This window comes from Corvus cornix, chromosome Z, assembly GCF_000738735.6.
Source record: "Corvus cornix cornix isolate S_Up_H32 chromosome Z, ASM73873v5, whole genome shotgun sequence".
NCBI lineage: Eukaryota > Metazoa > Chordata > Aves > Passeriformes > Corvidae > Corvus > Corvus cornix.
The window spans coordinates 8529698-8551770 of NC_046357.1; the positions used below are offsets into that span (position 1 = coordinate 8529698).

General features: G+C 45.6%; 1 protein-coding gene across 2 annotated transcripts; it reads right to left on the minus strand.

The window, feature by feature from the left end:
* Positions 1 to 470: 470 nt before the first annotated feature.
* ISL1 (ISL LIM homeobox 1) lies at positions 471 to 13652 on the minus strand. 2 transcript variants are annotated; one of them, XM_039567761.1, is made up of 6 exons: positions 13325 to 13652; positions 12239 to 12428; positions 9109 to 9368; positions 6820 to 7103; positions 5234 to 5401; positions 471 to 2985 (listed from the first exon to the last, which is right to left on the minus strand). In XM_039567761.1, the coding sequence occupies exons 1-6, from the start codon at positions 13350 to 13352 to the stop codon at positions 2869 to 2871; spliced, it is 1047 nt and encodes a 348-aa protein (XP_039423695.1). In that variant the 5' UTR covers positions 13353 to 13652; the 3' UTR covers positions 471 to 2868. The 2 variants fall into 2 exon arrangements, with proteins under 2 accessions (XP_039423695.1, XP_039423694.1); XM_039567760.1 differs by having other exon boundaries at positions 6820 to 7106.
* Between the last annotated feature and the right edge of the window lie 8421 nt (positions 13653 to 22073).

A 22073-nucleotide genomic window follows, 5' to 3' on the forward strand; every position in this document is an offset into this window, starting at 1 on the left:
CTTTCCCTCGCAAGGACCTTCAGCCAAAAGTCGCCCTTCCCTCCTGCGTGACCCTCGGAACCGACAGGCATTCACCCGCCCGAAAGGCCTTCCCGGGGCCGGGGGACAGAGGGGCAGCTCTCCCCAGTCCCCGGCGAGCAGGTTACTCTCTCGCGGTCACCCCTCGCCCTGCGTGACCCCGCGCGTCTCCCGCGGAGCCGCCGCTCCTACCACCTACGCGTTAGCCTCCCGGTGGCAAGAGGCGAACGCAAAGTCCCGAGGTTGCCCTGCCCTTACAGGTTTCCAGCGCCAGTTACAGACCTTCCCGAGTCGGAGATTCCGTCTCCAAACTCACCCAAGTAAGAGCGACTCCAACAACTTACACGTCAGACCACCGGGCAGAAATGATAGCCCTTCTCCCTCCCGCCCCCCGAAGCGCCGTACCAATCCTCTGATCCTGCATGAAAACACAAGTGTTACTAATCACACAGTTTAAGGTAGATTTCATATTTATTTAAATATTTATCAAGTACTCAAAAATGTATTACACTTGAGCATACAAAATGAATCCAGTTTCTAATCAGGATGATTGAAATCCTTGTATTAGATTTTAACATTTTTTAATGTTCTCTGTACTGTCGAAATGGTTTGTCTATAGCTGAGCTTGCTCAGGGTGGGCTGAGATGGTGAGGAGGGAGGGAAAAGAAGGTTATGTTAAGAAAACATTGGGGTTTGGAGTAACTGACATGCAAACCAACTTGTCTTTGTCAGACTGAAAATCTCTCTATATTCCAGTCCTTAAGGGTGTTTTAAAGCGAACCTTTGTCTTGTGCTGCCCGGGAGCACTAGGGAGCAGTTGGATTGGAGCAAAAACAACCCTTTTCCATTTTTTTTTTTAATTTACTTCTTTCTACTTTTCCCGAAGAAATCTCCCAAGTTTCTAGCTTTCACCACCCTCTCCCCCGCAAATTAAAAAAGGAAGAAAAAAGGGAGTGAAGAGAGGGAAGTCGACAGAAAATAAGGAACATATTCGTGCAATTTCACAGCAATATCCCCGACAGAAATATCCCCACAACTATTCCTCCTGCAGCATTATTCAATTGTTTTGACAGCAGACATTGATAAATAATGGTCATACTTGACTTGTTAAGCAAAAAGCGTCCCTTTTATCAGGAGCTTATACTTAAAGTACAGGTCACTTCAACAATCTCAACAACGAGGCTTTGGTATACAGCACTTTCTTTTTATTATTTTTTAAAAATAGTAGAACTCAGCAAAAAGCCTGAGCTCTCAGTTCTTTAGATGTCTTAACGTTATGTCTGATCATGCCTAGAGTAATATCACTTTTAAGGGCAAGGAATGGGGTGGGGGAACAAGAGACTTTCTAACGTTATCGATTGAAAGCTAAGGCATCCAGCTAGCCCTGATACAGTTGTTGAAACGGAAATTTACAAGCTGGTCGTTAATACTTGCAATAAAATATCACACTCCTTTTATTCGCTAACGACCGGCTTTGCATGCAATATTTTATTTCAGGTATTTTAGCTGCTAACCTGTAAATATTTAAAAGAGGGAACTTTGTTCATTATTTAATGTTAATATTATTATTATTATTATTATTTTTCTATCTCAAACGCTTATCTAGTGAAATAGTCCTGAAGATATAATAATTCTACATATGGCGCTTTTATTTCACATCATATTTAAGGAAAGAAAAAGGACAAAAACACATAGAAATAGACATATAATTCAAAGACCACGGTACAACCTTTTCTTTTTTTTTTCTTTTTCTTTTTTTTTTCTTTTTTCTTTTTTACTTCAGCAAACAAAAAAAAATAGTCAACTGACATGAAAAGTGGCAAGTCTTCCAATAATAAATAATAAATTACTTTATAATTTTGCAATGCAAGAGCAAACAAAAAGAGTGATTTTTTTTTCTTTTTACTTTTCCTATTTTTTTTTTTTTACCTTTTTTCCTATTTTTTTTCTAGAGAGTGAGAGAGAAAGAGAAAGAGAAAGAGAAAGAGAGAAAAACAGTCGTTATAACCAATGACTATACACATCTCTGGGGGAGGGGAAGGTTCTTGGGCGGACACATTTCAAACACAATCCCGAGACGCTTTGTGGCAAAATAGAGGTATACCTTGTTGCAATGTTTTTATAAATTCGCCTTTAAAGAGGAATTCAAAAACCTATTTTTAATCGCATGAGACTTAATAGGGGGTGGATCTCGACCAAACAAAATCAAAACCCTGCTACAGGCATGCTAGAAGAGACCCAGGAAACAACCCCTTGTTAAGAGTCAACTAAAAACAACATTGCAAACCAATGCAGCTCCACCTTCCTGCAAGGAATCTTTCAACAATGCAGGGCTGAATCGTCTCTTTCCTGATGATGGAAAACCTGCTGGAGCTTCTTTTGGCAAGGCTATCCCCAATATAGAAACAGCACCATTCGGAATGGGAGGGACCGGATAGAAAGTCCCTCTACCTTGGTTTCTCCCTAAGATGTGCAGTCAAATGAAAAGATTTCCTTTTTTTTTTTTTTTTTTTTGAGATCCACGAGTACAAATCCTTTATATTTGGAAAACGTCTTTTCGATCCTCCTCTGATCATTGAAAAGCGCGGGGTCTGTGGTTCTTTTACGTATTTTTTTTTTCTAGTAAGATCCCATGATTGTCTTCACAGTGTTGCTACCATATTACCTTGTCTTTTCAAATATGATTCCGTTCATCTCATGGAGCAGTTCCTTGCTAGGTTCGTTACAGGGTTGTTAAATATTCTTTCCCCCTAAATTTTGAAGTCCCAACACGTTCACTTTCCCACTCTCTTCAACAGGGATGAGGGTAAGGGCAGAAACAACAACAACAGAAATTTGAATGAATGTTCCTCATGCCTCAATAGGACTGGCTACCATGCTGTTGGGTGTATCTGGCAGCTGAGAGGACATTGATGCTACTTCACTTCCAGTAGAATTGGAACCGGGTCCTCCTTCTGAAAAATTAACCTGCCAAAAAGGGGAAAAAAAAAAAAAAAGAAAAAAAAAAGGAAAAAAAAAGAGAGAGAGAGAAAAAAAAAAGAAGAAGAAAAATAAGAAAAAGAAGTGTTGCTGCAACTGTAAAACTTAAAGAAAAGTAGCAGGCAAAGAAGAACACAAAAATAAATACACAAGGCATGCAGCCAATAGGCCTGATACATCTCGACAGGAGGCTGTGTCACTGCTGGTTGCTCTGTTTAGCTTCCCCATTGACTTCACAGGAACTTTCTTCAGGCCTTCGGCCAAATCACCAAGAAAAAGTAGATTAAAAAAAATGGAAAATGAAGACTGAAAAAATCAAACAAATAAATAAACAAACTTATTAATGAGGCCTTCTTCCCTGTCTTGCAAGAGTGGCAGTCCCAACAGGATGTTCTAGTCAATTATTTAGGAGTGCATGTGTTTTCTTGACATGAAACTGAAAGATTACTATTTTCCCCTTTTGTGCACATACCAAAATAAACCTGGAAGGAGCATCCAGGAGCAGAAGGCATTTGAAAGCAGCCATCCTCTTTCATTTGTGATTCGAGGCTGATACTATCTCTTCTTAGTGAGAGTCAGTTTGATAAAAAAGGTCACACTATTCCATCCTAATGTGCCCCGCTGCTCCTGTTAGTTTAGGAGTAGTGTTGGGAAAAAGCATGACCTGAAGGGTGGGGCTTTGCTAATCCAGAAGCATTTCTTTGGCACCTATTTAGCTGGCCAGTTCTGTGATTAAGGCCCTTTTCAGATTAGAACCGTGCTTTGAGTCGCCAATGAACGGCCTGTTCCTTTCACTGTTCTTTATTTTGACTCTTCTCAGTATCGCGTGTTATATCGAATGTTCATCAATATTAACTTGTCAACCTAATGGTCTATTTACCTATATGTGTATGTGTATTTGGACTATCCATCTTCCATCCTGATTTTTTTCCTTTTTTTGAACGATTTAATACAAAAACTCACTGCATCAAAGGTTTTTAAAGTCTCGTATTTTGTTAAGGCACGGTAAGTAAGGCAACCAAAGGAGATATTTTTTTTCCCGTCTGATGGACAGCTGGATTAAAGCAGGAAAAGCAGTGGTTTCTTTCTTTAGATATAAGAGGATGCAAATAGACCTGCTGCTGTGCTACAGTTTCCCAAGCAAGCATAGTGTGCCAGTGAGGGAAACACACTGCAGACTGCTGTCGGGCAAAAGAAAAGGAATTCTGCAGGAGAGCATGGTACTAAACTGAAAAGATCTGAACACAACGTTAGATTCAACTACAAACCTTTGTCTTCCATCGCTTGATGTAAAAAAAAAAAAAAAAGCCCAAGACATCAAAAAAGACTTTCACGTGAATTTTTCATAACTGTTATTTTGTATCCCTGAAACACTATACACAATGTACCTTATTATTTTAAAGATCTGGTTTTAACATACTTAGGCCAGGAAATTGACTTAAGACTGAACTTCTCTCCTTAATTCACCTTGTTGAACCTTAGTATTGTTGGTCATATGGTCACATATGGGCTTCCAAGTGATGTAGGTGTAAGGAAGTGAGTTAAGGACACAATTTATTCTAAAAGGTCTATTTTCTTTTGACTTAAGGTAGTTTATCATATTGCTTGAATTTTTCATCTAAATATGTACTAGCAATTTCCTTTCCAAAGAACAATACTCAGTGTAAGATATATATATATGTATAGATTCTTGTGTATATATAGATACATAAAGTTATATCTAGAGGTACATGCTTAAGACAAGGACTTTGAAATTTTAATTAAGAGATTCATATTTGTCTGACAAAACGAGGGCCCTGGCTGACATTGTAGTCATGTATTTAAAATACATCCTACAGCCTAAAGGCAAAATCTGCCTGAACTGGGGAGGGGCGAATTCTAGAAACTGCTTTCACAAATGTAAGTACAACTAAATGACATATAAAGAATGTTCTAGTGGAGTGCTTTCGGTTTTCAGGAGTGTGCGAGCTGTTATCAGACCTGAGTCGGGCCTTATCCAAACTCACACTCAATTCAGCAATATGTCTGCTGTACGCTAAGGTCGATTTTGCACCAAGCTCTGTGAAATCAATTCAGTTCTCTGCTTTTACAGATGCAGTCATGCCCGCCTTGCAATTTCTGGAAAACCCAGCTAATCTGGATTGCTTGTCTTTCTCAGAGCATCTGGCACCTGGAGTGAATCGCCCATTGTTCTGACCCGGGTACCGGCTGGCTCGGGCTGGGAACCGACACTTACTAGTTGCTGAAAAGCAGGTTGGTCTATGTCACTCTGCAATGCGAAGTCACTCAGTACTTTCCAGGGCGGCTGGTAACTCTGCACCTCCACGGGGTTCGCCTGCAAACCACCGTCATGTCTCTCCGGACTAGCAGCCACCATCGGAGTTCCTGTCATCCCTTGGATATTCTGTAAACAGCCCAGCAAAGGATGTTAATGAGCTTGGTTAGCTTTATTGTATATAAACGCTGAGTCAATAAACTGCTTTCTATCTTATCTATACGGTCGCTTGTATTTGCTTTGTTAATCTGCTGTGAATGTCTTACTCTATTCTACTCTAGGTCAGCCTGTTTCTACTCGCTGCATTTATCACGGTGGAAGTTTACTTTCTTTCCCTTTAATCCTCCTATTCGTACCAAAGTATACCCCCTCCGCCCCAAGCTCTCAAACACGAGCGCTCTGTATCTCGACTGCCAGTGCACGCCTCAGAACGAGAAACGGTTAATCCTGCTCCCTTCTATAGCTCGCATCCAGTCTGGTTTTGTTTTGCGTGACCTTAACTGGATCGTATATCCACTGCACGGCAAACCTGGGGTACGTCATTACCGCGCTTTTTCCAAAAGAAAAAAAGAAAAGAAAAAGAAAAAAAAAAAACAAAACAAACAAACAAAAAAAACCCCTCTCAGTATGCCCTGTGGTGCAGGCACAGTGTACACCATAACTCCAAGCCTCGACGAATAGATTGTTCAGGCGAGTTAATAACACCGTGTTTTATTGCATTCCAACAGAGTAAAATGAAACTCCTTAAATTCCACTTAACTAGGCAGCCTTATGAATTAATAGTCATTCTCAGGTCAGTCAATATACCGAGGGAGAGTAAGAGACTCTTCTTCAAGTGGACTTACAACAACAAAAAAGAAAGAAATTTGGCTTAAAATGGAGACAGACCATTTGTTCTGCTGAACCCAGTGCATTCCACTTGTTTACATCACCCGTGCATATATCTGCAGAAAAGAGCTCTACAGAGATGTAACTATATATAAGTTAGCCTCTAAGCACGATGGTAATTCCGAAAAATTTGCATTGCATTTGTCTTTTTCTACAGTAAGTGCGCTGACAAAGACATGCACTTTGTAGTATATAATGTGCTAAGAAAAACACTTATTTTTACTTTTTCTAAAACTTTTTTTACTTCTGGATTTACTCGTGTTTAAAAACATGGAAGAAGGCAAAAGCGTCATTTTTCCCTTAATGAATCCTTAGCATTGGAATATAAATATTAGACGAGACTGGGTTTATTACATCCTGTAAGGTCTGCAGGTCTCCTTCATATGCAGTTAGTCTAAGCTACTGCGTATCCTTAGCCCCACAAATTCTGAGTTCGCCTGAGCAGCCTAGATCGGCTCCTCGCCGTGGTCTGTTTCGATTGCACTGACAGCAGAAACTAACGCATAATAGCTAAGCAGTGTCGTTTTCTTTGTTTTTAGGGAGATCGCAAAAAATCAACAGCATCAAACCGAGCCCTGGGGCTGTCCGGGCCGGACATACCCCAGGCGTTTCTCCTTGGGAATTAAGGCAGCACACGGACAGAGGCTGAAGCCACTTACAGTTTTGTCATTGGGTTGCTGCTGCTGAAGTTGCTTCATCATAATGCTCCTTTTTTTGTCCTTGCAACGCTTGTTTTGAAACCAAACCCTGATGACCCTCGGGCTGAGGCCGGTCATTTCTACCAGTTGCTCTTTCATGAGGGCGTCAGGTCTGGGGTTGGCAGCGTAGCAGGTCCTCAAGGTGTGAAGCTGTTTTTCATTAAGGACAGTCCGGACTCGGGTGGTCTTCTCGGGCTGCTTGTGGACGTGGGGCCGCAGAGCTGGCTGTCTGGCAGAGATAGGTTCTGCTGTAAGGGAAGGGGAAGGGAGGAACAGGATCCCCATGAGTAGGAAGCAGGGAGTCTGCAGAGACTATGAATCTAAGCTGGTGGGACAGGGGGAGGTGGCGGGCGGAGGGGCGGGGGGGCGGGTGATGAACCCTCTTTCAAAGGCCATTCAAACACTCAGATCTATCGGAGCTGCTGCAGCCTCGTCTGCTTTATGCAGTGGTGGAGTGACTGACATTTCTGACTCCACAGACAATTAATTTGCAAAAACAAACCACCCCCCTAAAACCCCTAATGACAGAAGCTTGAACCTGTATGAAACTTGACAGCGGAGGGCAAGTTAGCTAAGGTGTATGTACGCTAGGAAAGGCACAGGAGGGGTTTATGTATTTATTTCCTGACAAATCACCAAAACAGAGTTTTGGCCCGAAAATTAATGAAAGAATGCTTCTTAAATTAATCATAATTCCGGTCTGCTTCTTCTGTAGTGAATCTACCTCATTTTACCCAGAAGCCGTGATAACATGCAACGGCTGCCGGCAGTTTGACCCTTCCAAACCAGACCAAAACAAGCCAAATCCTCTGCACCATGCCAATGGAAGAAAAGCCTGTGAGAGCTCCCTATCTCAAAGCACGGGAGATGGGATTTATCTTAGAAATTGGAGGTGCTAGGAGCATTTGCATATTCTTTAGATGAATAATTTAAAAATATGTATCTGGTGATTTGAAAAGGAGAGCAAGCCCAGCAACTCGTAGAAACTGCCAAGAAACGCAAAATTATGGGTGGCATCACATCAAGAGCTCAAACTGTTCCTGTGATTCTGCTATTCTTCTGTGCGTTGTGTAGCTGTAGCTATTAGGTGTAATCTGACCCAGTCGAGGGAAAAATAAAAACACTACCTTACTACTTTTTTCTTTTCTTTTTCTTTTTTTTTTTTTTTGCTAAAATTGTTTAGCTAACAGAAGTGCTCGCTTTTGTACAGTCGGGTTCCGACTTTTCTAACTGTAACAATACATCAACAAATGCGATGACGACAATACGAAGGCTTCAAATCTTATCAGTATTGTTCCTGCCGACACACTAAGCCTTTCGGAGACATGCACAAACACGATATAGGGAGCACAATCTCTCTAGAATTCTGCCCTGATCAGTTACTGGATTATTTCTCCCTATATATAGATATGTCATCTGAAAGTAGCTCAGAAGAGGGAAATGAACCCGTTTCAGAATAGCTGTGTTTACCAATAAACTTCCGAGTTACAGTTACTTGCACAGTAAAAGCGCCGGCCAACCTTGTATTGTCCAGCCTAGTTAGCCTCAGAGACGTGTACCTCCCTAAAGCTAAGCGTCTCTGAGTATTTGACGTACCCGTCGAGAACTGGAAGTGTGAATGGAGTTGTAAGGTGGGGCGACTCTGAAGTTACAAGGCTTCTCTTTTGAGAAGAAATTCTCATCAAATCACATGAAACGTTTCAAGAAGGCAAGAGTCACTTTAAAAGGCAATTACCGAAGATTAGCTTGTTGACAGTTTTAAATTACAGCCTAAGCGCCAGCCTGTAGTTATGAAGTCTATCTCTTTTCAGACCCCACTTCCTCCAGCGCTCAGAACAGCTTCTCCGTCCCCTCCTGAGGCAGCGGAAGGGTCTGAAAACGCAGACCTGCTCTCCGCAGCGGCTCGTCCCTCTCCGGCTCAGGGCTGCCCCGGGCTCGGGGGGAGGTGATGGAGGACTCCCGCACCCGGTGCGCGGTGGGGGCAGGAGGAGGGCAGGCAGGAGGGTGGGGTTGCTGCCCCTCCGCAGGTGTTCCGCGAACGCGGGCGTTTCTAGCGGCAGGTGGACCCGCAGCAGCCCCGAGCGTGGGGCGCGTCTCCGCCGCCGCCTCTCCGCGGGTGCGCACGCTCGGGCTCGGCTCTCCACGGAGGCGCGGGACCCGCTGAGACCGTGGGGTTCTCCCCGCCGCCCGGAGCGGGGCCGGGCATTGCCAAACCCCGCGGGTTTCCGCGGCGCTGGGCGCGGGCGGTACCTGCCATCTGCAGCGGCCGGGCGGGATGCAGGGGGCTGAGAGGGTCCCCGCCGCCCAGGCTGGCCCGCTCCACCACGTCGTGGTCCGCCCGGCAGAAGAGGCCGTCCTCCCGCAGCGCGAATTCATCGCCGGGGATGAGCTGGCGGCTGCAGGCCACGCAGCGGAAACACTCGATGTGGTACACCTTGGCGCGGGCGCGCATCACGAAGTCATTCTTGCTGAAGCCGATGCTGCATTTGGCGCACTTGATGCCGTATAACCTGAGCAGGGCCCAGCCCAGAAAGAAGGAGAAGGGAGGGAAGGAGGGAGAGCACGGGAGGGGGAAGGGGGAGGGCAGGGAAGGGGCGGGGGGGAGAAAGGAAAAGGAAAAAGAAAGAGGTTTTCACTCCCGTTCGTGGGCAGCCCCTGGCCCCGCGTAGACGCGCCACGCTCCATCCACTACTTTAAAAAGCATGAAAAATACAGAAGCCAGAAGAGGAAAGGAATAAGCCGGGTTCACTTGCAGTCGGTGCCCTGATCCCTGTGCCGTACAAGGCGGAGTAGTCACGAATGCACCGGTGGAAGAAGAGAGTTGGGAGGAAGAGGTGTAACGAGAAACAAAAAAAACGACCCCCTTTCTTCCCGAGGATATCCGACCTCTCCCCCTTGCCCCAGAGCTCGGGCTGCAGCAGGAGCGGGGCCATCCCTGCCCTCTCCCTGCCTCCTCACCTGACCTAGCCTGGCCTGAGGCTGAACTGGACTACCCGGGCGCACCAGGGAAAGGCGAGACTGCTGAAGCTGCCATCCACTCCCCAGACACAAACCTGCCAGCTTCACCAAATTGTGATACTTTTTGCCCGGACCCACTCAAGACTTGTGCCGCTTGATGTGTGCCCGGACTGCCGTCAGCTTAGCCTCTGGGACCCAGCAGGGGTGACTGCCAGGGCAGGGTCTCTTCCCCTAGTCCCCTCTCACCAGATTAATTTAATGCAACAATATAAGCATAACACACATGCCTCCTCAGGCTCACATATATAGTAGTGCAGCTCCTCTCTCCCGCCCCCAACTAAAAGGCAGTTTCAGTGCTCTGGCTCTGCAGCTTGTCTCTACCTCAGCCTCTCTGCCCCGTCTCTCCTCCTCCTGACGCTCCCATCCTGAGCCGGGGCTCAAGCGCTCCGGTAGGAATGAGAGGGCAACTTCTCGCTGACTGGCCCACACAGCAAATAATGAGTTTCTGGAGTGGGTGGCGGGCTCCTCGTCTCCCGTGGAGGAGAGGAGGACAGTTCACCCACCAGTAGATAGACATGAGAAAATGCTCCAACTCGGGTGTCTAGAACTGCACACTCTCTCGGCTCCCACCGGGTGTTTCTTAGCCAAAGTCCTTGGTATGATCTAAAATTAACGTATTTCCGCACTTATGCACTCTCACAATCCACAGAACTGTGAAAGCTGCTTCTAAAACTGAGCTAATATTTATCCCCACCAATCTCCTCACCAGTATACTTCCATAGAGATACAGTCTGTAATGTATGCTTGTGAGTACACACTTCTTTAGCTTTTAAGGCTATAGAAGTGTACTAATCCTATATTCCGAGCTACATATACACGAATTACACAGTTTTGAGAAGAAAAAACCAAACAGCTAAACAGCAAAAGAACAGAGATCGTAAAGTAGGTGCATTCATAGGTACAAAAGTTGCAGTGGTTGCCCACAGGTTTGACACCTAGAGATTGGCTCAGGGTCTAATTCAAAGTCAACTTGCATGTAATGTACTTTTTCCTTTTTAAATTATGGCAAAATAAAAGTATTCCGTATTAATATAAAGAGATGATTTTTTTTTTCTGCTTAAGTTTCTCCCGCTGAGATCAGTCAGGAGGTAAGTGAACACATTTCTGTCCAAACGTTTTCCTTTCGTTTGAAATTAGAAAAGGACAACATTTAAAAGAACGGCTCCAAAGTTCGTTTAAAAGTAAAGAATTAAAAAACAAAAAAAAAAGTCTCTGATTTTCGCCATTTTAGAACTTGGAGAATAATCTCAGAATGGCTTGAAGGAATGGTCTGGTTGTGCACTGGAGAAAGAAAGACTCGAGAGTTTTATTTCAACTCAGAATTACACAGAAATCAGAAGATATCTAAGGTGGCTAGGTGATTTGCTTCCAAAACTTTCTGTAAAAAAAAACCCAAAAACTGTTCATACCTCAGTGTCATACAAACTTATGATTTGGCAAACCCAGCAAGCGACACTGAAACGGATCAGCATGACCCAGGAGCACAAATAATAAACACACTCGAAATTCTTGCTTTGGTTTCTCTATAGTGTCAGCATTGGCAACTCTCACATTTTATCAGTTACCAGATTTTAATGTGAGGAAGGAAGCAGTTCCATTATCTAAATATACCCAATTGTTCGCGAACAGATGATGGGCAATTTGATCTGCTCTGTCTAATTCATCAGCACAGATAAGATAAGAAAGAAAAGGCAGCCAGATATCACCAAAGGGGTTAATATTTAAAAAAGATTAAATGTCAGTTATTTTAGCTAAGAAACATTTCGGTCTAGGTTTTAACATCCGCATAAAAGGATCCTTCAATCCGAAGAAAATTTGGGGTTTGTTTTTGTTTTCCTTTTGCTTTTCCTTTTTGGTAGGCCTGGTTTAAGTAGGGTTTTCTTTTTCTTATTTTTCTACCCGGGTATTTATTTTTACGGCATACATGCTTGAAGTGCCTTTCTTTTGAATGCCACTATGTCTTCGCAGAAACGCAGAGAGATGCATTTCTCAGGTTGTGCTAGAAAGTGATCTGTTCCGTGTTGCTCATAATATCTACACTATTGAAAATATTCTTCATTACCTAACGATTCCCCACTTGCTTAGAATCACAGGATGCATTGCCAAAGTCCTCGGAAAGGTCCTACACGGTCCCGAACCTAGTTCTAGTAATACAGATATTTGCATTTGAAACGATGAAACAAAAAACTTCACGACCAACTTTTTTCCTCACAGGTCTATTAATGGGAAAACACATAAAAACATACCACTTATCTTTTACCCGCTACCTCACAATTTTTCCTCTTAATTCCTCTGTCAAATGTATAAAGTTAAAAAGAAAAATAAAATCTCACGGAACAATTAAACAACGTAAATGGCGTACCTGATATAATCTCTTTTACAGTAGGTTTTGCCATCCCTAACAAAGCACGTACAGGTCTCGTCCAAATACTGATTACACTCTGCACACTTCAAACACGCCGCATGCCATTCCAAATCCGGAGAAACCCTCAGAATATACTGATCGTGAATTTGATTGCCGCAACCAACACATAGGGAAATCAGACGTTTTTCTGAAATGAAAATAAATACATGATTGACTAACCGTTTACTCTCCTACAGAGATAAACACACTTTTAATGTCATTCCCTTATAAAGCGTATTGTGGGAGCGTTGTTTGGTTTTTGCCTTTTTTTGTTTGTATATTGCGGGGGGGGGGGGGGGGGGGGGGGAGGGGAGGGTTGTGTTTGTTGGCGTTTCTTAGGGTTTTTTTAAAAAGAATATTATACTTTTGGATGGTAATTGAAGTGTGCCATCAAAACCTTGCCGCGCTTAGAAAGGAGGCGGAACATAAGTTAAAATGCAAAAGTGAAGAGTCTTTGGGGTGAAGGTCCTCATTTCACAAACCTTGCACGGAATCAAAACTCCAAACTCCCATGTTGTTTAATTTTTATTTTATTGTTTGCTTGTTTGAATGTCCTGCCTTACGAGGAGAGCGCCTATGTGTTTCATTTCATATTTTAAGAGGCTCTGACTGGAAACGATGAAGCATGGTTGGGTGCACTTCCCACTCAGCCCCTGCCCTCAGAAGACGGGAGTCGAGGCTTCTAGCAAGAACAAGCGTCATTACGGTTGCCACTTGCTCTCTTTTGCAAGTCTAATGCTAATACCCCTAGACCGACTGGGTGCTGGATGGTCAGACAGCCTCACCGCAGTCTATCACGAGAAAAATTTAAGGCTCCGTGGTCGGAGATCCCATCAAAATCCTGTCTGCTCCCCAAACTTTAAAAGAGAGTAGGACCCCAGGCTGTTAACATATATGGCTACAACAGAGCAAGCATGCAGGCATGGCAACAAAGGCACCTTCTCTACCATTCAAATGAAGTTCAGCACTTTAGCAGTTCGTCTGCCTGAGACGATTACAATAGACAGCACATTTATTCCAACAACGGTAAAGATTCCGCCTTACTTTTTGGTGGGTCTCCCATGTCTCCCATATCTGTAAGAGGGTGTAATGTCCACAGTGAAATGGTGTACGGTTTCGTTTTAAGACCCCAAAGTAGGTTTGAGAGCTGTCGCTAAAAATAAGAATAATAGTAATAATAATAAAAAAAAAAAAAAAAGTAGAAGAAGTATTAACAAAAGAAAAAAAAATCAAAATCGGGAAAAAAAAAAAAAAAAAAAAAGAAAATGGCACAAAACACCACCGGCGTGGGAGACACTGTCAGGGCTGCGGAGAGAGAAGGGGACGCGCGGTGAGGCGCGGTGCGGGGCGCGGCGCCGGGGGCGCGGCGGGGTCCGTCCACGCGGAGCGGCGCGGCGCGGGAGCGGTGCGGAGCGGTGGCGGTGCGGCGCAGGAGCGGCGCAGGAGCGGCGCAGGAGCGGCGCAGGAGCGGCGCGGAGGCGCGGTGCGGTGCGGTGCGGAGGCGCGGCGGTGCCGGACTGGGCGCTGGCGGCGCGGGCACTCGCCTCGCCCTTATCTCTTACTCAAACTTCTCTGCTCCAACTCAGCCCGCTCGCCATTGGCGCCACGTCACGCGCGGGGACGTCACGCCCGCGCGCGCCCATTGGCTGGGGCGGCGCGGCGCAGCTGCCCTGATTATCATATTTCAGCGTCTGGCGGCGCGGCCGCCCGGCTCGGGTTCGCGCGGCCAACTTTTCCTCGCTCCTTATTTGTATTTCCCTTTATACTTTCTTCTTGTCGCTCTCCTCCATCGCCGTCGCTTATCTCCCGTCACACCTTTCATTTTCCCTCCCGATCCCGCTCGGGCTCCTACACCCCTTCCCCCGTCCGGGGTTGCCGCGCCGCATGTACCATTTATATGTATATATATATATATATATATATACATATATACATATAAATACATACACATATGCATATATGTACATATATATATATATACACATATATATATGTATATAATTATTTTGATAGTGGTGTTAATCCAACTGTTTTCTTCCTGAGCGTTTATCTTTCACAGGCGGGTGCCACACTCTGGTTTGTCCAGGCGGAGATGCCCTGAACAGGGAGGGCAGGGCGGGCTGGCTGGGCACGACCCCAGCCACAAGATGGGACTGTTTACATTTGTCCTCCAGCCTCTTTCTCTTAAAATCGCGGATAAAATCTTCATTATTTCTGTTAAACACAAGATTGAAGAAGGTACAAATATTTACCTTAAATTGTCTCTCAAGAAGTTCTGCCTTTCCCGAAAGAGAATCCCTTAAAAACTCCTATTATAAAAAGAAATTTAAAAGGGATGGGGGGTGGGGAGAAGACGCGGACTTGCTGTCGGAGCGGACCTGCGGCGCTGCTCCCTGGAGGCGATGTGGGGAGTCCCCACCCGAGAGCCGCGGCCAGGGGAGGTGCGGTGCGGTGCCCGCGCCCTCGTCTGCGCAGCGGCGCACGGCGCCCCTCGGATTCCAGAGGGCAGTTGTCTGAAAGTTTCCCAAACCAGGTAAAATTCAGCTTAGACAAACGTAGGCACTGATTTCTTTGTGTGTGTTTTTCATAGGGCAGATTCCACTTCGGCTACTCGGTGCCCGTCCTTTAGCCTGTGCGAGGAAATGTACCCGTTCCCGAGCGTGTCCGCCCCATGCTCTTCCGACACCCCCCTCTCCACACCCCGATTTAAACGTTCCCTTTGAGTGTGTTTATATCCCATTTTTGTCTTCTCTTCTGTATGGACTGTTACACCGTCCTCATCAACGTAGAGTTGAAGTGCCCTCCAATCACTATTCATCAGGAAAATATACTTGCTTTCAATGTCCCACGTTTTTAAAAGGCAGCCGAGTTTGGGCGCAAGAGAGGCAAAGCCACATTCATGCAGAATAATTTTCCACAAGGAAATCTGATTGCAATGAAACAGCCAAGAAATAGTTTTGAAACTCGCATTTGCTGTTGAGAGAGCTACTAAACAACGGCCCTTCTTGGATTCCTAACTTACTTTGCAAGATGTTTTCCTTTCCGAAGCTGAGAGAGCAAACACACCCTCCAGGTTTATTTCAAACAAGAAGTGGGACCCAATGTTGCCACTTGCGAAGATAACTAAACTACCCTGAAATGATCTCAAGATAGTGTCAGGAGGTAAAGATATGGTTGTAAACACGCTCGCACAGTTAATTTACATATTCTACTTTTAAATAAACAGTGTGAAATGCAACTCTTCTAGATGATCACTTCCACACCCAAGAAACCGGTGATATATATATGTGGGTGTGTTTATGTGCATGCATATATATGAAAGACTAGGTATACGTATAATTACGAATACCTAGGCAATTAGGTATCAGAATAATAGCTGTAATTCTCTGTGTTAGCTGAGTAAACCAAAAAGCAGTTTGAAAGACTTCTGAGCCGGGCAGCTTCGGACAGCCTGGCACGTGTTTGGGGCAAACCGTTAGTAATGGCCAATTTCACTGAAATCCACGGGCTGCAGTGTCATCCCTGCGCCGCTGGTCCGGGCCGGGCCGGGGCAGCACAGCCGCGCCAGGTTTCTGCCCGTGCCCCTGCCGCTCCTGCCGCTCCCGCCGGGTCGCGGTGCGCGTTGCGGTGCTCGGCAGTGCGGGGTCCCTCCGCGGGGCGCAGCGCGGTGCCCGCCCGGCCTCTCCCCGCGCCCGGGCGCGCAGGCGGCGCGGCGACCTCTGCTGGCCGCGGGGCGAGCGACCGCGGCCCCGCGCGGTGGGCGCGTGTCGGACCTTTTGTGCCTTTCCTCCTGGTACGCGGCAAATGTCATCCTCTACCCCCTCCCCACGGGGCATGCCCAGACCTCCTTCTGTCACCCCCCCCCCCCCCCCCCGCCTCCCCCTGGGGTGACCTCGTGCGAGCTGGAAAAATGTCCGAGTAATTAAAAAAAAAAAAAAATTACCCAATGACTGAGGAGAAAAAAATATCCAGGATTTTATGAGACTCAAAGAGAGAAGGTATTTCCCCGTACTGCATCCTATGCAATTTTTTCCCCTCGGATGTTTGTGTATATTTCAAAAAATTTGACCTGCTTAAAGTACGGCTCCTCCCAGATTTGAAATAACACATCTTATTTTTCACTGTTACACCCTTGATTGAAAATAATTAAATCTGGTTGTAATTCTATTAACCTCCACCGCCTAACTTTTGGTTTAACTACTGCTTTTGGGAGAGGTGACTGCATTTTAAGCTTGATCTTTGCAAATGATGTGCAATAAGCGAGAAACCTGTCTCCGCCCCACAAACCAGGATTGGGAAGAAAAGGAGGGCTTTGATCAAGGGGTTTTTTTCCCCCTCCTGTCCTACTGATTTGCTTACTGTGTATTCGATTCGCGTTCCCAGTAAGGCGAAGCTCTATATTTAGCCGGCATCAGAATCGGGTTTAAGGGAGTGGAATAATGAGTGGAACTGCCAATTTCAATGAATAAGATATTTAGAGAAAAACCCTGGTGAAGGGTTTCTCTTTTATGATATCAATATACAGATGAATGGGAAGACGTAAACCGAGATTTGTACATATTTGAGACACTTCCGAAAATACATGTCCATCCCCCCCGTCCCCTTATCGTATTTATTTACTTTGGAATGGGGGCTGGGAAAGCCTGCTAAAACTCGGTGACTCTACACAGTAATCAATAGCTTTCATCACGTTGAGGGGCTCAAATGAGATTATATGCATCCAAGGGAAGGGAATGGGGGCAAAAACAAAAAAAAAAAAGCAAACCCCGAACCGACAGTGGTGATTAACCCTTTCCGTCCCGTAAAGAACCGCTATAAATTCTGTCCTGAGTTTGCTTAGTGACGAAAACTAGGACGGCTTCCCAGCTGAGGAAAAAAAAAAAAAAAATCAGGTTTGGGAAATGGTTAAGGAGGTATTGCTGGTTTCGGGAGAGAGGAAGTGGGTTCGCTAGGGGCTGGGTGAGATGTCCTTGCTAGGGGCTGAGACAGTACTGCGTTGCGACAGCCGAGCACCGGGTGCGCAGGGGTAGCAAGGACTCCTTGCCCGCCCCTCCGGGGCTTGTTGCTGTCCCTGTCCCGGGGTTCAGACCAGGGGACCTGGCCGCAGGAGGCAGCGAGTCTCCACTCCTGTCGGGAGAGCTATTTTTGTCCCAAGGCATGGCGGTGGCTCAGCAAAGCCTCGCCAATCGGTCACGCACAAAGTCTCCTTCAGTCTGCTCCGGCTTAAAACTTGAGGAGCTTTGGACCAAAAAGATGCTTTGCAAGAAGGGTCTGGATTTGAGGTTCCCAGAGGTTCAGATTTCCCCTCGCTGTCTTGTGGAATGTGGTGAGGAGCCTGTGCGATGGATGTACCGAGAGGGGAAGAGGTTTTGCTCAACGCTGAAACTGGAAACAGCTCAGCGGGGAAATCAATCACGAAAAGAATTAGCTGCTCCGGGGTGTAGGCTTTGACTCATCTAGAGGTGTGCGATCTTTAATCTTGAAGTCTTAGCTACTGCGTGTGAGAGAGAAGTGTACCATAACAGCACTAAATCTATCAAAACAGAAGAAAACCTGTCAGGGGGCTTCTGCACGCCCAGGAAGCCTTTCTGACTTTTAGTAATACAATCAGGCTCATTAAATCCCGCTCCTGTTTAATTAAAAAAAAAAAAAGAAGAAGAAGACGGAAGAAAAAAAGAAAAGCAGAAAGCAGCAATTCTTTCTCTCCTAGAGCCTTCTCGGAGTTCAGTAAAACTTGGGCTATTTCCACAGGACCGGCTGGCATCACCGCACCCACTTTTTTGTCCAGGCAGAAGTGGACACGCTCTCATGGGTAGCCTAGCCAGGGGAGTAAGGTCTTCGGTAGCTGGGGAAAATAAATCCCCGCAAAATTCTAGGGAGAGGGAAACGACCAGAAGATGTTAAAGAAATGTCAGAGGACGGTCGGGCCGAGGAGTAGAAAAGCCCAGTTTCTTCTCAGCCGAGTGCTGCCTGGCCTTAGCGCCGGCAGCCCCAGGCGCACATGGGGAGCGAGGCAGCTCGGGGATGTTTATTGCTTTAAACTTTCCCCTTTGTTATCTTCCCCGTGTCAGGAAGTGTTCGAGGACAGGAAATCCAGCGGCGATTTTGTCTCTGGGGTAAACAGAAATCTCAGGGGAGCGAGGGAGTTTCAGGCCCACTTTCAAACCCCATCTCTGGTGGGGGTCCGGACGGGGCGATCGGGCCCTTTCGTTCCCCTCGCTGGCCATGGGGGCTGTGTCGGCCGTGGGGAGGAGGCAACGACCCGAGCCCGGCCCCACGCCGGTCCCAAAGGGCGCCCATGCCACGTCGGGGATCAAACTGCCGGGAGAGAGGGGATGTAGAGCAACAGAATAACCCTGTCCCTCACGAGTCTGCTCTATCATAAATGTGCGTAGGGAACACGCCAAACCTACCCCCTCTTAAGCAGGATGATTGTCTTGGGAAATTTTCCTCTCCAAAATACCCTCAACCAGAGTCCTCTCTTAGTGCTGCTACCGTGGTCGCTTCTTCACGTCCCAGGAAAACAGCCCAGAACCCCGTCACTGGAATGCGGCTTTGGAAAGGAAGAAACCTCAAAACCCCACCCTCCCCCCCACCTAATATATTAATAAGGTCGTCCTCATCAGGGACAGTAACCATATCACGGCAGCAGAGCTGCAGCCGAGGCGGGCGCGGGGGGCCGGCGCTGTCGGGGCCCGCGGCCGCCGCGAAGGCTGCGCGGGCGGGAGGCGGCTGCCCGCCTTCGGCACGCCCGGTCCCGGCCGGAGGGCGCTGGGTACCCCGGCACATCGCGCCTGGCTGGGCGGCAGAGCGCGGGCGGATCCTCTCGGCTCCGCTCCCGGCCGACAAGCTCCTCAGGGCTCCCGGCTGTACGGGCCGCCCGAGGCGGGGCGGCGAAAGCGACGGGAGAGCCGCGAGCCCGCCCGGTGCCAGCGGACCCGGCTGCTGCCGAAAGGAGTCCCGCTGGCGCAGGGAAAGCGCGTTCCTTCGGACGCGGCGGGGCGTTCGCCGGTGCCGCCCTCGCCCCTGTCCCGCGCGCGGCAGCGGCTGTAGCGTCTCACCGACTCCGAATTCCGCCGTGCGGAAGAAGGCACTGCCTAGCTGTCTTTTCGAGAGTCTCTCTTTCCTCCCCAGCGCCTCGTTGACCTTCGCAACGGGGTTTCAGGAGATGCCAAAAAAAAAAAGAAAAAATCAAAAAATCCCCACCCCAAACCAAAAAAAAAAAAAAAAAAAAAAACCAAAAAAACAACTAGACCAAACATCGGCGGCGAACACCAAATAAATGAAGGAATGTAACAACTGGAAGGCACTAAGTTTGACGATTGGTAGTCCTCTTGTCTGACGGGCAGTGATCTACTTTAGACCCAACAGAGGATATACCACCCGTCTTTGGTCATTATAAAGTATATTTATTGCTTCTTAAATGAGCATAATAAAATTGACAACCACAATCAAAGCCAAACAACATTCTATTCGTTTTAAAACCAAACACAGAGTTGTCTGCATGGAAGTTAGAGAGGTCGAGTTAATCAGCTGAAGGGAGTCAATATGTGTAAACAAAAAATTATGTCCGGTTTAACTGGGTATTATTGCTTGGTCCTGCAAATAAATCTTACAAAATTAACAGTCAGAGAAGAAGTAGGGAGACCCAAAAAGGAGACCAAGTCCAAACAGGGAAAAGTTAGAAGAAGTCAGTCTGCCAAAATTTTGTTGTGTTATGATGAATATTTTGACCACATTCAATTTATTGTACTTCTGAGGAGAGGTTTCCTCACTACAATAGGAAAAAATAAAAACCAGATCAAAACAAAAACCACTGAAAAGGATTTGCATAATGCTAACACTGCAACTTTCAAAACTGCAGACACAAACTTGTTAAAGTGGCTACATACAAAATAAGAGAATCCTAAGTGAAAGGTAGTGCAACCAGAATGTTAGTGGGATGAATTAAAGATGGACCACAACCCTTTGTACAATATTTTCTCATGCATGAAGGCAAAAACAGGGTCTGTGGAGGGGAGTTTTTATGTGTTGTCCACTGTTCAGTGGTCTCTCTTTGAACAGGGGCAAATAAAAGCCATCAATAAATAATAACTCTTACATTAAGAACAAGCATGCACAATATACTCATGGCTTAGCATTTTTTCCCGGTAGTGGGATATATGCCATCCATTACGTATGAAGATGAGAGGTACATCATACAATACAGCGTTATTGGGTGATATGTGTGTGTAGATAGAAAGCAAGTCAGAGTATTAACACAACAGGTACCACCTATGTGGTATGTGTTACATGTTTGTGACATTCATCTGGAGCATATAATCATTATTAAAGCTACTTGTGGTTTCTTTTGTATTGCTCGGAATCCCACATTCCATCCCAGGTCATGAGAAGAAATGTACCATGACTAAGTATAGCAAGAGCCTGAGCTACTTGTCAGCATTTGTTCTCTTCCTCTGTAAGATTTGTATTTCTGGCTGTATGGTTAGTTGGATCCACATATTGCAACTTTTCCAACTGTGTTGCACCCAGCTTCAGTTTCTCTGGGTAAACAAACACGTACAGGGTGAACTCAGCATCTCAAGATCCTGCAGTGCAATGTGTACTTTAACAGTTTCACTGCCAAATACACATTTGGCAGATAAGGAATTTTTAGATGCCATCAACATCCTATCTGCACATGTAATATATTTGAACTGCAGGTCAGGGGAAATCTGACGTCTTTAGGACAGTGTTCCAGATTACCTGTAGGTTGTCTGCTATGCACTAGTCCACTCATTTTCATGACAGGTTGGAAAAGAAAGCAAATCTCATTGGAGAAAGTGGCCCAGTAAATATGTTCTAACACCAGGACCATACTTAACATGTACTCTGGGCAAAGTGCAAGTGCAATCAGTAAAGACGTGGTGTCATCCCCACTGTTGTCAAGGGTACCAAAATGAATGGAAGGCCTAGGAGAGAGACTAGATATGATCTGGTCTGAAGACCATATGCATTTGATCCATTGTAGGATAAAATGTGTAAGGAGTGGTTAAGGTGAGGAGGATGTGGTCTAGGGAAAAGATAAAAAAGGATGAATGTGGCTTTAGGAGTGGGAGAAACATGTATGGAGCAAAAATGTATGGAAAACAAAATGACAGAGGAGCAGAGGTGAGAGAAATGTTTAAGAAATTGAATGCAGTGTCATTAGAAACTGAGAGAATAAAGAAGAAGGAAAGAAACCAGTGGTGAAGAGAATATTAAGAAAAAAGAGCGTGTCAGAACAAAGAATGAAGAGAGGGAAGATGGAGGTAGGGCAAGAAAATAGAAAGATGAAAACTTCTTTCCAGTGTGTGTTTGGAATTGATGCTGAGGTTGTGACAAATCAGATGTTGTCACTAATGATGATGATTTGACACTTGACTAGAGAAGTCAAAATAAAATATATAAAATAAAAATATTTTCCTGTTAGAGTATAATCAGTCTTAGTGTATGTGAAAAAATATGGTTATGCTTATATTAATTTCAACATTGTAATTGTTTACTTTTTTGCCACTCCTGAGTTTGATTAGGATTTCTTTCTTCTAAAAAAGGAAAAACTTTTTGTTTGTTTGTTATTTTATTTTGTTTTTAAGAAAGCACTACTCTTTTAAAAGAAAATACCAACTAAACCTCCCTCCCCAAAAATTTCTCTCTCTTTCTGTAACTCCTGTAGGTCAAAGAGGATCCCTGCTCCGCATATGTGCAGAAACTAGCAGGCCTATAAAAACTTGATGTGAATCAGCACTGCTCCATTAAAGGTCAACCACAGCTG